At 38.3% G+C, this 17,832-nt stretch overlaps 3 protein-coding genes across 3 annotated transcripts in view; 1 reads left to right on the plus strand and 2 right to left on the minus strand.

Moving 5' to 3' along the window:
- Positions 1-5,907, plus strand: part of zgc:154054 (Alpha-1,3-mannosyl-glycoprotein 4-beta-N-acetylglucosaminyltransferase B-like) — a 28,638-nt gene extending 22,731 nt beyond the window's left edge. Inside the window, exons 13-15 of the mRNA XM_042493934.1 lie at positions 1,072-1,147; positions 2,246-2,358; positions 5,496-5,907. Coding sequence (XP_042349868.1) covers positions 1,072-1,147; positions 2,246-2,358; positions 5,496-5,513 — 207 coding nt within the window. The 3' untranslated portion in view covers positions 5,514-5,907. The remainder of the gene's footprint in view (positions 1-1,071; positions 1,148-2,245; positions 2,359-5,495) is intronic.
- A 2,290-nt stretch (positions 5,908-8,197) lies between these two features.
- LOC121948101 (short coiled-coil protein B) lies at positions 8,198-13,271 on the minus strand. Its single transcript, XM_042493367.1, has 4 exons — positions 13,135-13,271; positions 12,347-12,415; positions 12,169-12,249; positions 8,198-10,618 (listed from the first exon to the last, which is right to left on the minus strand). Exons 2-4 carry the CDS (start codon positions 12,360-12,362, stop codon positions 10,476-10,478), a joined length of 240 nt encoding a protein of 79 aa, XP_042349301.1. The 5' UTR covers positions 12,363-12,415; positions 13,135-13,271; the 3' UTR covers positions 8,198-10,475.
- Positions 13,272-14,692: 1,421 nt separating this feature from the next.
- Positions 14,693-17,176, minus strand: mgst2 (microsomal glutathione S-transferase 2). Its single transcript, XM_042493954.1, has 4 exons — positions 17,027-17,176; positions 16,564-16,663; positions 15,008-15,160; positions 14,693-14,912 (listed from the first exon to the last, which is right to left on the minus strand). The coding sequence occupies exons 1-4, from the start codon at positions 17,085-17,087 to the stop codon at positions 14,804-14,806; spliced, it is 423 nt and encodes a 140-aa protein (XP_042349888.1). The 5' UTR covers positions 17,088-17,176; the 3' UTR covers positions 14,693-14,803.
- Positions 17,177-17,832: the final 656 nt, after the last annotated feature.

The following is a 17,832-nucleotide window of genomic DNA, read 5'->3' on the forward strand; positions in this document are numbered from 1 at the left end:
CACTTCTTATATTTGAACGTGTGCATCACTTATCTGTTTGTCATTTAAATTGATAAATCCCAGTTTGAGTGTGTATATCCAGTTTGCACGTATCATTTGTCACTTGCATTGATCCATAGCTTTCTTACAGTTGAAATAATATTTGTCTGCCCATGTTTAAGATTAGAAAATGACATCTGATGGAAGCAAATGCAAGATACAAACATGCAAAAACACTAAAAAAAAAAAAAAAAAAACACAACAGCAGTATTGTGGCACAAAGAAACCTCTAATAGATAGTTGTGGTCATAGTTGTGAAAAATTAAAATCACATAGTTTTGGGAAGATCTTACTTTCTTGCAGATAAACCCTCAGCTGAGTCAGTATACTGAGTATGGTTCTGTAGAAAAGAGTGACGTCACAGTGCTGAGATGTGATCAAGATTTCTGTAGCTATCAAACTGGTAGCCCGGCTCATGTGAACCTTTTAGGACCACATTTAGGCCACGTTTAGATGACAATGGCCCCACTAAATATCAGAAAAATGGGGGTTCATATGATCACATTGTGAGATCCTCGTGTACACTGATGCACAGCAACAACCGAAAACACTGTAGTATGCATGCGAGGCCAGTTTACATGGCGACAGAAGGGGTGGAGCTGTTGTCGTGTGAACAAAAGGTCAAAAAATAATGTTTCAAGCAGGAACGGTTGCAGTGTTAATGGCCTGTGGGACCCTCAGGACATCTGGAGCTAACCTGCCGACTGTTTCAAGAGTTAGAACAAAACATGGTCAAGCAGAGTTTTGTTATCATGCAGCACAAACTTGGAATAACGTTCCAGATGATAAAAATGTTTCTTTTTTCACACCGCCTGCTCCATCCACTGACAACTGCAAATTTATATATAAACATGAAATTATTATAATTTGAAATCATCGTTTTATCTTTGCGCCTCTTGCTTGCGCAAATCATTTAGTAATTAATCTGATCTTTTTTGTATTTTTCTCTTCTATTTAAAGTCTCCATCTTTATATTCATTACTTTTTGAGGCACTTTGAATTGCTCTGATTTATTTTGTTTTCTCTCTTCAGGTGACAGCACGAGACACACTGGCGACTGCCTTGTCTTCCTCAAACAAACAGTCTGATCAGGGCTTCATCATTATTGGTAATTACGGATTTCCATTAACCCTCAAATTACACAAATTGAATTACGAGTATTGCAACCAGATGGAATCTTCATAGTAGCTGCTGATCAACTCAACCTTCAACTCCAAACATGAAGCAGGATCAAGGACCAATTTCAATTTGGTTTTTTAAACATTGTTTAAAAAAAATCTACCTTGTACCTTGTGAAATACTCTTAATGGAAAACCGTCAGTTTTGAAAAAAACTCCCATTTATCGCAAAAAAGTTGAATGAGGTGTATTCATGGGTACTGAAGACTTCACCTCCGAATTGTCCGATGTTATATTTGTGACCAACAGCAGACACAGCGCATCCAAATAAGTTAATTCACCACTATTTATGTTAAAAATAAGTTATTGCTTTCTGTTTCTGTTTGTTTATTCTGACAGTCGAGCTACATTGGGATGGAAAATATTTGTAGTTTGGGCGTTCCTCTGATAACTGTTGTAACAGCCAACAGCACAACTTATTCTGGGCATATCGTGTGAGCTTTATTTTTCTCGTTGTGTATTTCTGTATTATCGTACCTCCATCATCTTGTGACTCCATGTGGAAAGTATGCGGCCAGGTTAGTAGATAGTAAAATGTGAATGCATGCACATGTGGTTACGCAGCTCACTTGGCTTAAATTCAATGACAGATCACTGTACTTGTTTTCATGGGATGGCTGGTATTGTTTTCACCCGATGACTCTGCGTATGTGTCATAAAAAAATGTGGTCCAGGTGATTCCAGTTGTTCTTGAAACTACTACAGAAGTGGGTGGGGCTACTTTGTAAGGTGTTTATGTGACTGTTTGTGGACAGATTTTGTTGACTGGTGAAACTCAAGAGCAGGAGAGCATTGACAGCAGTCATGCAGATTCTGGGTGATCAAAACATGGTTGGCTCCTCTCAGGCTACAATATTCTGCTCTGGATTGTTGATAGTGATATGCCCTCATAAATAGTCAATACATTTCAGAGTTCAACATGATGGTCTCCATTTATTGCACTTTTTGTTTCTTAAAGAGAAGTATCTATGAGGTTCTATCTATGAACAATACGTAGAAAGTGATGACGGTGCGTGTTTATGTTTCAGGTGCATTTGAGAATGGAGTGGCTGAGGGGGAGATTGAAGAGGCGCTGCAGCCGATCTCAGCGCTGCGCCTGGTGGTTCACTCTGACGCTGACGTCTGGGCTCTGCTGAGTGAGGTCAGACCTGAGAGCTTGTGTGTGTATTCGTCTGCGTTTGACTGTGAGTGTGTGAGCGATGTGAAAGACTTCAGTTAATATGAAATTGTAATCTTTCCGAAACAGACTCTGCGTATAAATGCACATGCTGAGAGAGATTTTGGTATCAGAAGTGTTCTGTTTTCCCGTTTGATGTCTGTGAAGTAAAGACCAATCATTTTTCTCGTGATAACGACATATTTCCGGTTGTTTTCTCGAGATCACGATTTAGTTATGCTGTTATCTCGAGATTATGACGCTCGTTTTATCGTGATCGTGACTTATTTTTCTCGTTATCTCAGGAAAACAAAGCCGGTTTTCTCGTGATAACGGATTAATTTATCTCATTGTCTCGGGAGACAAAGCCTGTTTTGTCGAGATAACGACATCATTTTCTGGTGATTAAGAAAACAAAACATCAGGTTGGTCACTGTGATAAGTAAGAGGAGGACATGCCATGCCACCATCCCCTACGCTACTGAGGTAAGTTAAATGTGTGTTTACTTGTTTTGTGCTTTTGCAACTCTGAGGATATTACTTATGATGACGATGTTTTGTTTTCTTAATCAAAAGAAAGTGATGTCGTTATCTCGACAAACTGGGCTTCATTCCCAAGATAATGATATAAAATAATCCGTCATCATGAGAAAAACAGTTTTTTTTCCTGAGATAACAAGAAAAATAAGTCGTTTTCATGAGAACACAACCGAAAAGATGTCGTTATCACAAGAAAACGGAGACAATCAAATGTATATGAAGATGTCCTCTTAGGACTTCTGAAGTATTCATATCTGTATTCACATGCAGCTATGTGTTTGAATTCTCCTAAAATCAAGGACAGGTGCTTCAGTGCCTTTTTTATAATCTCCTGTAGCAGAGAATACGCCGGAGCATCCTCTAACCAAAGCAGAGGAGAGAATATCGTCCCACAATTCTTTGAGGTGGCAGCATTTAAAGCGACGCGCCACATCGGCCGTTCTTTGGGGAATCAATTATTTATTCACATTAACACATCCAAAGTCTGTATGAGCCCAAATAACTTCAAAACACGCCAACATGAAGCTGTTTACTGAGCTGTGTGCTGCTTCTTATGCTCTCATATATACAAGCATATAATCAGTTCTTTCCCCTGAATTTACGCTATTTTTTTAAACATATTTGTTATTGCTTCTGATACTCTCATATTTTAATATTTGCTGTTTACCGTTTTCTCTAATAGAGTTCTTAGCGAAAATATGTCATATTACTGTACTTCTGAACTGGAGTGACAATAAACATCTCTTTAAGATCATAATCTGCACATTAACCAGAACAGGAGGGGATGTTTTAGGACAGATGATGTTTTTAATTCAACATGTCTGAAACCTAAGAAAGCTCATATGTACAGTAGTGGATCTAACACATCATACATATCTTCTATATTTATTATTTTCGTAAAATCATAATGGGATTCCCGATAAATATGAGGGGGAAAGAAGGATGAGTGCGAGCAAAGTGCTTCAAGAAGGCAGCAAATCACCAAGTTTTTAAAAGAAACAGATAAATACAACAATTAAAAAAAACTATTTGCTGCATAAACCCCAATAAATCAGGATGTGCTTTTATGTTATTCGTCCATCATCTGAACATAATTTGATCGCAGCAGACTCACATCAGTAACATCCGCTGTCTCATCGTTACAGAGCCGAGGAGATGTGCAGATTCTCTAAACACTGCGGTCATCTTTTCTTAAGTCCTTCTGAATTCTCACACGTTTCCTTGACCATGTGACGTTTTTTGGAGAGGTTAAGGAAAAATGGTTAGGGAAGCAGATTATTTGGACTATTCGAGCACAGATGAGGTCCCAGGTCTCCTTGCTAATCAGGAGTTATTGTGTGCAGCTGTGATGTTCTCCTCAGCTGCAGTAAACAGCCTGCTGGGAAGTTTTATCGGCAGGTTTGGGTTTCCTGCTCAGTTGCTTGTTTGTCTCCAGAAAGTCGACACCTTCAGTTGGTTTTCTGTGGTTTTTGTGCAAATCTGTGTGTTGAAGAGTGATTCTTCTTTTGGTGGTTGTTTTTGTTTCCCCTCTATTCAGAGACTCCCACTTAACTTTGGTTTTGGGACCAGTTCTTTTGTTTGTCTAATATTTTGATAGAATCAGCGGCTGTTTGTGGGGAGTTTCATTCCTACGCCAACTTTTAGAAACCAAAGTAGATTTAGGAAATTACATTTTAAAAAAGCTAGAGAAAAAATGTCCAAAAAAACCTAAGAAATATTATTTTCCAGATGTTTTTTTAGTTTACTTCTTTTGTTAGTTTGTTTTTTCCTTCACTTTATTTTTCTGTGTTTTTTCCTTCTAATTTTTGGTACTTTTTTTTTGTACTTTTTACAATATTTTTTTAGATTTTTGGGCCATTTCTTTTCAAGAAAATGACCTGAAAATAAACAACAAGAATAAGAAAAGTTTTAAAAAAAAAAAAAAAAAACAGTGCTAAAAAGTAATGATATGTGAAATATGTTAAAATAAAATGGGGAAAAAATTTTCAAATTATTTAAATAAAATAAAGTGTATACTAAATTTTAAAATTTATAAAATAATAAAATAATAATAATAACATTATACAATTGTTGCCGAATGTACATGCTGAAGAAGAGTGCTGTTTGATCTTGACTGCATTGATATCAACTTTGAGGATTCAGCACTCGCGAGTGCAAGTGAGCGCGTTGGGTCTGATTTTTAATTTTGGTGTGCCACCCTTACATTTTCAGTGGCCACCTGGATGAAACATTTTTGGATGCTCCACTTTTATTTCAGTGTCCTTTAAACAGCATCATCAACCTTCTCATTTAACACTAAAAGAAGTGTGATCATCTTTGTTATTTAACAGAAAAAAAGCAGTAGTAAAACTAGTGATGAGTGAGGTTGAAAGTTGAACTTTAACACATGAACTGACAGGTTTTGGGTTTTACTTCAAGTGTCATCTACCAAGTTGTAGGACTTTTTCTGTGTGTGTGTGTGTGTGTGTGTGTGTGTGTGTGTGTGTGTGCGCGCGTGCACGTGTGTGTGTGTGTAAGCATGCGTGTGAGGTTTTACAGCAGCTTAGGTTTGCTTAAGACTCACTCTTGTTCCTGTTTGTCAGATCCTCATTAAAGTTTGAAGACTGCAGACAAGAGGAAACCACACACACACACACACGCTGCCATGAGCCCGGAGCTTCACCTGAACAGACTGCGCCTCCTGATTGATACAGACTGTCATTACAGGGACTTTGATTTCCAAGGATTACATGAAGTGCCTTCACCGACTGTGACTGTGATCGGCGAGGAAGGAGGACCCACGTTTAGTGTTTGTTCCTGGGTCGCGGACTTTGAATTGTACCTGCAATATTAAACACGCAGAGTTGTGGAACATGGAAAGGAATCCACCTACCTTCCTAACTGAATCTGCCACATTGCTGGCACAGAGTAGCTGTTTAAGGACACAGCTATATCCTCAATGAGTAATTTATTACATTATATTTTGTTGTAACAAATAAAGGAAAAAATCTAGTACCAGCTTGTTGTTGGATATTTAATAAAAGTTTCTCCTTTTTTATCTTTTTACCTGCTTTCACATGAAATACAAAACTGCAAAACAGGTTCTACAAAGTGCAAGGAACAGTCCTTTATGTGGACAGCAGACATGTTTCCTTGTTGTGACACTAAATAGAAGAAGTGGGATCATTTTCATGAACAACTAAACTGACTGGTTTCCATATCAGCTTTCATTAGTTTGAGCGCCTGACGCCTGGCACATACAAACGTGTGTCTGAAACAGGTTGTTTAACCCTTTAATATTACACACATTCGAACTGCTCTGCGCACAGAGCATTTTTAAACAGACATCAGGTGGAAAATAGTAAAAATTGTAAATTCCATGACAAAAGCCCAGATTGACACCTAGAAATAATACAATGCATGTTATATGTTTTGGTGACTGTGAGTTCAAAAAATGTAGTTTAAATATGTTTCAATGGCACATTTTTCCCCCTTTATCAACAATTTTGTTTACACAGTATATTTCAGACTTATTGTTGGAGCTGAACTGGAAATTACAAGATTAAACAAAAATACACAATCTTGCTAAAATGTATAACATTTGCATGAACACAGCCAAAATTATTTTTAAAAAATGAATTAAAAGCGTGTAAAATGTGCTAAACCGTCTAAAACTAAGGGTAAAGCTCATGATATTTTATTTATTGTCAACAATCCTCTGAAAAGACTGAAAGCAACAAAGTATTTAATGTTGATCTGAAGGTTAATATTTCTTATAGCTCAAAAAACGTCACTGACAAACATTTCATCAAAAAGGATCATCACTTTATTAAACTAAAGTCATTTCAAATTAGCAAACAAAAAAACAACCATATGTAAACAATGTACAAATGCAACAGGGTTAAAGAGATGTCAAGACTTCATAGATGTGTTTAACATCAATACATAAATACAGAATGCATATTTCTTACTGATTTATTAACAAACAGGGCTTTACACACAAGACTCTTTCAGTCCAAATAAAAACTGACACATGGTCTTGGTTAAAAACTGCAACAGTCACTGTTTAAATAGTGTAATTTACTCCCAATTTTCAATAAGCAGCAAAATATGGCAACAAAAAAGTGACAATGTGGTGAAATGACAGATTGGGACCTTCAGACCCTCCTCTCTTTAGAGGTTAGAAGCAGTAACAAGAAAACATTTCTATAACAACTAAAATATTAACTAACATCTACTGTAGCTGTGGCAATGGCAGCAATACTGACTAATAAATAACAAATGGAACATTTTATTTCTCTCTCAAAGTTTAAAAATGTGCTCCCTGTCATTATTAACGCCGCAGAAACACATATGTCTCTTTACATGATGTCACCTGTGCCTCCATGCAGGCATCCTGACCCGCAAGTAGAAGGCTTTTCACACTGCGCTGAGCCGCAGGCTGCGTTTACACCGGCACAGTCCCGAGACGGTCCAGGAGGGCCTCAGGTTTGCTGGCCCTGCTCCAGAGCAGAGTTAGCCCCTAAAAATGGACTTCACCCTGGGTTTAAAGTTGTCACTCAGTGTGTTTACATGATGTTTGAAAAGTTAGAATAATTGTGTTAGTCTGACTAAAACTGGAAGTCGAATTTCTCAAAGCCGGACTAATGCTGTTTTCCAGACAACTCATAAGTTGAGTTCCAGCTTGTGAACTTGGATGGAATGGAATGACGAGTTTTGGTTCTTTTCCGAATAAAGTAAAAAATAAAGTGTGTAACGGCGTCTGTTACCGTATGCGTAGTTTTCCCTTTGTTTCGGTCATATGTGCAAGGAGGCGTCCCTGCTGACTGTGCAACTGTCCATGGACTAGCCACTGAAACACCAGTTCATCACTGTCTGTTGTGTTTTTTCTTTACGTTTGGTGTTGTGTACCTGGAACTCTTGGAAGTCAGAAATTTCAACTGAGAAATTCTGACCTTCATGACACACCTAGATAATGCAGTTTGGGGGTCGATTTACCCCTTTATGTGTACGTTCACAGTCCCAGCGCGAGGCTTTGACATGGAAGTCGAACAGAATTTAATTCACGAAAGAAAGCTGGGAAAACAAAAGTAGAAGAAGAAGAAGGAAAGAAAACAAAACAAGATGAAAGTAAAAGTAAAGCGAAGAGTACATTACGAAATGTACAGTGCCGAAAAGTTAGCATATTTTCCCAGTTCGACATGCAACCAGTTTGCTAACTTGTTTGGTATGTTATGTAATACGTCAACCGGAAGAAGGTCCAATAGCAACTAGCTGAAAGGGGGCATATCTCCTCCTGCTGTGGAGGAGTCCGACAGACTACAATCAATTAATGGACCCCCCCCCCCCCGCTTGTATACTGGGACAAGGACAGCAGTCCAGTTAAATGGTCTAATGGAGCTATGACTCGACTTAACTGTGCATGTAAACATACTGAGTGTGAATCAGAGCTAAGTAAACAATAGAGTTTTAAAATGTTACATGACACGAGTTACGTGTTCCAGCTGACAGTAGAGGAGAACAGTGTGAGTCATGTAGCCCCGGACTCAGGTTAACCCTTGGTTAAAAAGTGTGTGTGAACATTTTGTACATTACAGCCCAGGTGCTGAAAATAGTGTGAAAAGCCTTTATGAGTCTGTAGTGCAGCGACACAGAAAAGATCCCTCACCAGCTTCCCATCAACACTGACAATTGTGTTTGAATTGAGTACTTCTGCCCTGAGGAGAAAAGGGAAGTTTAACATAAACATTGTAACTCTCAAAAACGGGAACAGGGCTGCAGGTTGGATTGGAGGGGGTGGTTACTGAGAGAGTCTCAGCTTGATCTGGACTGTGGACATAATCTCCATGATTATAAATATCTGTGGTGCACACAGATTCACTGTGAGATATGACACCGAGAAAACCGAGAAATGACTGAGAGCTTGAATAAAGAGTTGATTTTTGCTGCACGACCTGCAGAAGCAATGCATGGGAAATGTTAAATATCCCAAAAAGGAAACCTCCCTGTGGGCTCAGGGGGCAGAATTAGCTATTAACATGTTGCGATGTGGTCAGAGACCCATTTTTAATCAAGTAGAACATAGTTTTGCAAAGGACCTATCAAGTAAGAAACAGGTAAGACACAATGATGCTGAGTGTTAATGCTGTCTAATAAATATTTAAAAGTTTGTTAGTCATTATGATCAATGCTAGCATTACTGCTATAATACCCATATTTACACATCGCTCTTATTTTAATGCTAATGTTACTTGTATCAGTTGGGCTTTGTGCTGCATGTGGACAGTTTGAGACACAGTTCATTTCTCACTACCTGCACAGCTAACTCTGTGTAGTTCGGGTTAGCTTTTTTACTGCTGTTAGCTGCCTTGTCTCAATGGAATACGGGTCACATCAGATGGCTTTCAGAGTCGGCATGCCGTAAAAAGATTCTGTAAATGATACAAATGCAGCATAACTAGCTAGCTAAACTGTCATTTGTGTGGTTTTTAGGAAGTGACTTTTTTTCTAAACCCCTAAAATGTCTGTATAGAAGTAATAATGAGACTGTGACGTGTTTTTTCATCCTTGATCCATTAATTTGAATGTTTGTGTTTTATCAGTTCTTGCTTCATTTACAGCAAAAACTAACACCCATAAAAATTTAAAGCTGTTATTCACCAGTGCAACTTTTTTTCCCCTTTTAATTGCATGTGTCCCTTTGTATCATTCTGTGTCCCTACTCTAATTTCAGAGATTTTTGCAGAGCAGTGAATGCAGCACAGGCGGAGCTCTCCATGTCTTCATTCTTTCCTCAGCAGCAGTTTGTGACATGTGAGGTGGATAACTGTTCTGTCAATCCGTTCACAGCTGATCAGATCAATGAATGAGCCAGCCGAATGAACAGTAAAGTTTCACTTTCAATGCCCGTCATTCTGCTGCTCCATCCGTGCCCAGAGTGCACTAAATGAATGGTATATATATCACAACAGCGCTCGTAATGAACGGTCCAGCTCCAAAAATAAAAAATCTATTAGAGGCAACAGATTTCTTAATCGTGGTAGGCACCACAAATAAATAAATGTTTGGGAAACCCTGTAACTTGCAGGAGATTTGGTGACGGACACACTCACGATCACCCATTTAGAGCCGGGTCTGCTGTTTTTCAGGACTCAGGTTCCTGGGACTGAAGATGTTTGGGATGAGAGAGGAAGTTAGATTGCATTTGCAGCTGATTTAAGTCTAAAACATGCTCCTGAAAAGACACATATTTGCATACAGATGTAATGAGGGGTCTCCAGGGTACCACAGCTCACACAATGTATTCAACGTCTACATTTCAAAACCTGTGGTGCTTCTGTGTGGATCAGCTGAGCTGATTCTGACTGATATTCCTTTCTTTTTTCCTTCCTGTACATTCAGATTTAATAAAAGCAACATTGCCTCCTGGTGCAGGTGGAGAACACCCATCTTTGCAGACTCAGAAACATGTTTTAGGTTTGGGCAGTGTAACGGGTCCATGATGTCGATCTTTCAGGATGCTTTGGGTTCAGGTTGTGGAATGTGTGTGGGATTCTAAGATCGAGGCTCTCGGAGGGTTCATCTTACTTTCGTTTGCTCTTGGTTTCAGTGGTCTGGAACACACTGGAGGCAGACATGAGGTTCTCGATGTACTGGCCCAGAACCTGGTTCTCTGATTTCAGCTTCAGGTTCTCCTCTTTGACTGCATCCACTCTGGCAGACAGGTCTGAACACACACACACAGTCATCAGAAAAAACTGAAGAAAAATTAACATGAACATCATGGCTGATGTTGCCGATCTAGGTTGATTTTCACCAGTGTCAATCATCTTTACCAGCATTTATTTTTCCTAAAAAGGTACTTTACTGTTCACCTGACACTCAGCCCAATGTAATTATTTTCTATTTCCTACATTTTCTATTCCCTACAAAATCCACCGTTACTTGGTGTCAGTATTTCCAGAATATCTTAAAAATTAAAAGATTTAAGGTATTTTGTAAAAGAAAGCACAACAAGAGCTCAACTGAGTTAGAAGGAATGGGAAAGTGTTTCAAAACTTTTGGAAGAGCTGGCTTATACCCTTTTTCCACCAAAATTGGTGTGTGTACACTTTTTTTTTTTCTTAAACACGGGTAAACCCACTAAAAATGGACTATAAACTGCTCTTCCATTGTCAGTAGAGTAGATCTGTATACACAGCTCTGCAGCAGATTGGTACGCCTTTCTGTGTGTGTGTGTGTGTGTGTGTGTGTGTGTGTGTGTTTGTGTTTTGTCTGTTTGTTTGTTTCAGTGTGTCATATCTGGCTTCAACAATAGGCTGGAGAACAGGTTAGTAAACAGCAGAAAGCAGGAAAGAGGTCTGAAAACGTTGTGGTGGTCACTTCTTTTTATATATTTCCTAATCATTCAGTCACTCTTTTAAACTCAGTGCAGACTAATCTGGACCGATGTTTGAGTGCTGCTTGTTTCCATCAATGCTGATTGGAGCTAGAGGTAATAAACATTAAACATTAAATTGCCAGATGTTAGCAGGTGTCAGTGGGATTTTTTTTGTGTCGGCAGTGGATAAGGGGCTTCACATTACTGCAAAACAGAAAAAAAATTGAATAATTCAAGATCTGTTTTTTAATCGGACAGCCACATTTCATGAGGGATAACTTCAAGACAAAAACTTCACACAGGTCAGTCTAAACTGGTTTTGATTGCGAAGGGCAGAAGTAAATGTTGTGTCATTTTGTCATTTGAGATCATTTGGCTGGCTTTTGGAGATTATGACGTACTTTGCATTCAACACTGCAGGGTATGTTTATACTTCCAACAGAAACACTCTGCCACTATCTCATTCATTTCAATAGTCCTTATCAGTGCTAGTTGACATAGGCCACACCTGTCAAGCAGCTTTCTTCTCTTTTCTGTTGTGTGGGACACAAACAAACAAAGGCTCTTTGTTCACATTGACAGGTTGAGACGCTGCCCTCTTCATATTTATTGAACTGCCTATAATTTATGCAACGCTTCAAAACATGGATATTGTTTTAGACTTTTTCTATGACCCTTAATGTAACATATTTCTGCTTTCAGTCCACTGTCCCCCATCCACTTTGGAGGAAAAAAATTCATGATCTGGGTTCATGCCATCTTACAGGGGTATTAAGATGAAAAATCTGTTCACCTGACAGCTTATCTGTTTGGCTTTATGGATCAACAACTACTGTATATATATGTGTGTGTGTGTGTGTGTGTGTGTGTGTGTGTGTGCATTTGTTGTAACTTACCCTCTAGAGTGTGTTGAAGCTCCAACACCTGGTTGATGAGCCTCGTCTTCTCCTCCAGCTCAGCCTGGTTCTCCATATCACCTGCAGCCATGGTAAGGGACTGTCAAACATCTGGCGTGTGACATGAGGTCACATTTTGTGTGTGTGTGTGTGTGTGTGTGTGTGTGTGTTGTCTCACCATCGTCTGAGCTCATGGTGAAATACTCGTCTTCCTTTTTGGAATGCAGGGCTGCGACTCACAGGAACACTGCAAGATTTAGGAAACATTCATATCATTTCATCAATTTACTGTCGTTGTTTACATTACAAGGGACACCAGGTTGGATCCTTTAACACTTATTAGCTTTTCTGACAGACCACTACATTAATGACATAACTCAATAAAATGCGAGTATGTGCGAGTGTCTTAACCAAAACTCCTACGATTATTACACGAAATATGACACGGGCTACACCTCGATGGGCGCTAAGGGCTGCTCGCAGATACATTAACTTTAAAGGAAAAAATCATTAAACGTTGGGAAAATGCTATTTAGTGATATGCCGAATTTTTCTTGAGAACCCAATGATTTACATGAAATCATATTTTTATATATATGGTATTCATATTTACGAAAAAGAGAAAAATGTTCATTTTTTGAATGTAGTTCTGCATTAAAGTAGCTGCGTGACGTCACATCTAATGCTACGCTATTAAAACAAGCTGAAGCAAAGCAAACCAGAGCCCAGCTGCCCCCATTCACAGGTATCCGCCCTTTAGCTTGTTAGATTGCTAGCTTGTTTGTTAACTATATAAATATTGGTCACAGACTTTGTAAATACATTTATGCAAAGGAGGCCGACAAACTGAGCCAGGCCTAATGCTAAGTGGCGGTTAGCATGCTAACATAAACTGACCAAATATTGTTTGCCTCAAATGAAACACACTTCAGTGAATGAACCATCATGTGAGCTCGACATACATACCTTGTGACGTGAAAAACTGGAAATGTTGCGTTTGAATGCTTCTTTTTAAAATGAAAAATGTAAAAGGTTGTGTAAATCCCCACAGCTTGTGTTTAGCACCAGCTGTGTTCAGTATGTTCAGTGCAGCATTCAGCCGCCAGGGGGCGACATGACACCAGGAGGAAATAAAAACAACAGCTGCCTGAAGCATCCATGGCCTCCAGCTGTGTTCTCACCTGCCAGTGCCATTACAAAATGAACTTCAGTTGTATAAAGATGGCTTCTTTAACTCTTTAAATATCCTTTAAAATAATGTTGAAAAATTTGTTAATCCAATTTTTTTTAATTTTTTTTTTCAACATGTATCTTTATTAGGTTGTCCATTCACAATATACAACCCACCAAAAATACAAATGATCCAGTTTTTAATCATTATCAGAACACCAAACATGACACATAGCCACAACAATATAATCCCCCTCAATCCACCCTGAAAAACAGGAAGGACAAAACAAACAAACAAACACATACTTAGGGAAGAGACTCAACAAACACAACTGAAGAAACGTCATATTCAGTTTGCTCCGAAAAATTGCTAACTATATAATTCCAATAATTCTCCAAAGAGGAGATAGAACTGACAAAAGATGGAGTGGGGTCCCAAGTTTTGTTAAAATTATCAAGCAACCCCTAATATTGTACTTAATTTTCTCAAATTATAAGAAATTAAATCTTTCAGCCAAGAATGAGGGAGTGGAGGCTCTTAGATGGTGTCTCTCTTTTGATGTACGGTGTATTGATATTTTAGACACATGTATGCATGGCCATCTATAAAGCTGTAGTTGACCTATGTACATTATATAGTATGCATTTATTTATGTTTTTACTCTATGAATAAATGTATACATTTGTATATCAAGAACTTTTAAGGGTAAATTATAAACCAACGTTACTTACGTGGAACAGCTGTAAAGTGGAATTAAAAACATGGAGAACATTTAATGGATTTAAACATCTTTTTTTAAACAAAATATTTAAGGGATATGAATTGGCAGAACAGAGTGCACAATGAGCAAATGAAAACATTTGTATATCACTAACTTTATCAGATCATACTGTGCCCGTTGTCCCCTCTGTATTGATCAGTTCTGTTTGTTTGTTCTGTGAGTTGTGTGTGTGTGTGTGTGTGTGTGTGTGTGTGTGTGTGTATTTGTGTTATATATGTCTGTATATAAATATTTTTTAAATATTTTTTATATATATATTTATATATTTCAAAATGTAAGCAAGGGTGGTCATAGACTGATAGCAGATGATGCATTGAATGTATTTTTTTCAAACTATATTTTAAGATTAAAGTTGTATTACTCCAAGACTAAAGAGGTAATATTTTGAGAAATAATTCTCAAAAATATATAGAAAAAAAAGTCAGTGTAATTTATCAATCAATCGATGCAAATTTAAGTGTCGACATCTATCTATCTATCTATCTCTCTCTCTCTCTCTCTCTCTCTCTCTATATATATATATATATATATATATATATATATATATATATATTTGTTTGTTTAGTTTGTTTGTTTGTTTGTTTGTTTTCAGCAGAGCTGCTAACAGATGAGACAGTCCTGTCTCTGCACATGGACCTACTCATTAATAGGATGTTTTGCATAGGTAGATGGAGGTGAAATCTTCAGAGGTATATGTGAAAGTACTTTTGTAGTATTCCACGCAGTATTCCAATCAAACCCAGTAGAGACAGAGTGAACATGACAGCCAGAGTCAGGTAAAACCCAGGTAACCTGCAAAACCAGGAGGCACTCAGTCAGCATTCTTACATCAAACACTTTCACTGAAGACATTTCTGATGAAATGGTTTATCACATTGATAAGGAACCTTTTCTTGGTGGCCTTGACGTAGCCGTTGACAAACATTTGTCGTGCGATCATGTACACCAGCCCTCCTGCAGCAGCCGTCACCTCGCTGAAGAACAGGCCGCAGGTCCACATTATGACCAGGAACAAAGGATAAAACTCCACACAGTTCTGACTGCAACACACACAGCAGCACACACACTCAGCCTTCATGTTGTAACTATAGGGCTGTCAAGTGATTAAAAAAAAAAAAACCTAAATAATTACATGCTCTGTGATTAATTCATCTAAATTCATTTTAAAAAATTCAGTTTAGTTGAATTTTGTTGGATGAGTTAAATCAGTAAAAAAAAAATTCGTATGGATATTGCAAATGACTGAATTTTCCACTCACTGTCAATGACGGGTGCACTAACACTGAGGTCACTGTGACTGCTAAATGAAGAACAGTGATCCCCAGTCGCAGTTGTGCAATATATTCGGCGCCGACACTACTTTTTTTTTTTCCTTTTTTCTGTGCGGTAAAGCTGCTGGATTTGGGACACAATTGTGCTTCTTGATGGCAATTTGTAAACTGAGTCAGAGGATGCTATCTGTAAAGCCTCTGATAACAAAGACTGTCCTCTATCACTAACACTGGTCTGCAGTCCATTGCAATCCATTTTGCATGTGAGTCAGTTAGTCGATCACAGTCGATTTTTTTCTCCAAAATTGTATGTTTGCCCAGGTGCAAAACCCTCTGAAACAGTTTTCAGGCTGCCATGAGTATACCCTGTAGACATGCATATCACAATGTATGAATGGAGCATGGATGTTGATTGGCCAGGGGCAGCTCCCTGGACCCCAGGGCCAACCCTGAATACTAATTGGCCACCTCGTAGCCTAAACTATGATTGGCTATCTGCCCAGTCTGAGAGAGGACTTTAGATGTATTTTTTTTACAGCTCCCCCAAGGTGAACCTAATTAATCTGGATCGCCCCCTGGTGTCTGGTTGCAGTATAGGTCATAAAGCATGCCCCTCCATGTTAGTGAATGGAACATAGGCCAAACTAAAACTCAAAGTACATGCCAAATACATTTTTCCCAAAGATGGTTTCCATCACTGAAGGTAGTTCTCATCACTCTGATGTTTGGTCAAATGTTTGTATTTATAATGAGTTCACTTTTAATGAGTCATTCAGTTCTATAAAAAGGGGATTTTTTCCATCATGATTGACAGCTGTGTCAGGCAATCCATGCACTCACATTCAGTGGCGCTGCTTGCGATTGGTTGGACAGGTATTTTTGCAGGAATGCAGGTGTTTTGGCACAGACAGTTTCATTTATAGTTGTTTTTCAAACATCAAACATGTTACGGTACAAACCCAAAATACAAGTATGAACCTGAAGTTGAGCATAATAGGTTATTCTTAATGTAAAAGCACATTTTACATTATATTGAGCTTTCTTTACCATAATCAGTATATTAAACAGATTGTGGTGTATGTAACATAATACTGACAGATACCATTTGAATTGTATTTTCGGGGCTGTATAACTGTATATTAGCTAAAGATAAGATATATTTGTCCTCTTACTGTGCGCGGAAAGTCCTCTCAAACTCTGGAGGTCCAGTGACTGCGGGAGGCAGGACCTTATGGGCCATCCTAGACCAACCAACCCGGCGGGCCAGGTAGCCTGGAAGGACACGGTGATGGTGGAATTTGAGTGTCTGATGCACACATAATATTACACTATGTATTAATATACATCCAGAGAACAAGGAGGTTTTCAGTCTGTTAAAGGCCTACCTGTGATGGACTTGTTTTCAAACTTTAAAAGCTAAAATCAAATCACTGATCCAGAGAATTAAGGTGTAAATGAAAACATTTTTATGAAAAGTCAACTGTCAATGCAGTTGTACTAGTACAATTTCCACTTAATGTTTGACCTGAAAAAACACTCCCACAATGATAGTGTGAGGACAGCACTTGATAAATACCCACTGAAGGCTTTACTGAAGCAGAATGTTAAGTCCGTATGCTGACATGTTTAGCTCACCCATATGCAGGGCAGACAGAAGAGACACTGCAGCCAGCAAAAAAGGCAAATCAGTTCCCATCGCTCTGTTGAAAATTGAACTCTTTACACAGTTTGCCTTTTGCACAGAGCAAACTTTACATAAGGAGCAGGAGGGACTTCCTGATGGGAGGCAACTTAAGCACATCCCACAACAAGTGCTGTCATGCTGTGTTATTAAAGCCCTGCCCTGCTACTGAATAAATGAAGGAGAGGCTGAAATGCTTAAAGGGATATTTCACATATTTTCAGCCTGCTTTGTATCATAGCAGTGTGGGTAGTGTGTGTGAATGAACTGTGGTTAACTTTCCTCCAACTTGATTGAATCTTTTGTTGTGCTGCAGTTTCTTCTACTATGTTTATTATCTCCTATGTTCCTATTGTTGTTTGCTTCTGTATTCATCGGTTTTATATTTTATGACGGTCAAGCGCTTTGCTCAACTGTGGTTATTTCATTTATTTCCCAGACCAATGAGAGTATAACTGCAAAGTGACATTAAGATGATCATAACTGATTTCAAATAAATAAATACATGAACAAATACTACATTTGTATATTTCATGAGACAGTGAAAAGCAGGTTTGCATAGTTATTTGGAAAAATTATTGAAATTGCAATGTGGCCAAGTGCAATATTCAAATCTCAGGAGATGGATTTTTTTTTTTATGTAGGTAAAATGTTTCGCAACATAGTGTTATAAATGATTGAATAAATGATGGTTGTGATGACCGAGATGACCCAGCCTCCAAATTATATTCTACATGTAAGGAAAAATGCTTATTTGGTA

This window comes from Plectropomus leopardus, chromosome 9, assembly GCF_008729295.1.
Source record: "Plectropomus leopardus isolate mb chromosome 9, YSFRI_Pleo_2.0, whole genome shotgun sequence".
Classification (NCBI taxonomy): Eukaryota; Metazoa; Chordata; class Actinopteri; order Perciformes; family Serranidae; genus Plectropomus; species Plectropomus leopardus.

Coding starts and splice junctions, on each gene's coding strand:
- LOC121948101 (XM_042493367.1), bottom strand. Junction 10,619..12,168: donor GCTTCAACACACTCTAGAGG/GTAAGTTACAAC, acceptor GTGTGTGTTCAG/ACCTGTCTGCCAGAGTGGAT.
- mgst2 (XM_042493954.1), bottom strand. CDS start 17,087: ATGGGAACTGATTTGCCTTTTTTGCTGGCTGCAGTGTCTCTTCTGTCT. Junction 16,664..17,026: donor TCTGTCTGCCCTGCATATGG/GTGAGCTAAACA, acceptor GTGTCCTTCCAG/GCTACCTGGCCCGCCGGGTT. Junction 14,913..15,007: donor GTCAAGGCCACCAAGAAAAG/GTTCCTTATCAA, acceptor CTGGTTTTGCAG/GTTACCTGGGTTTTACCTGA.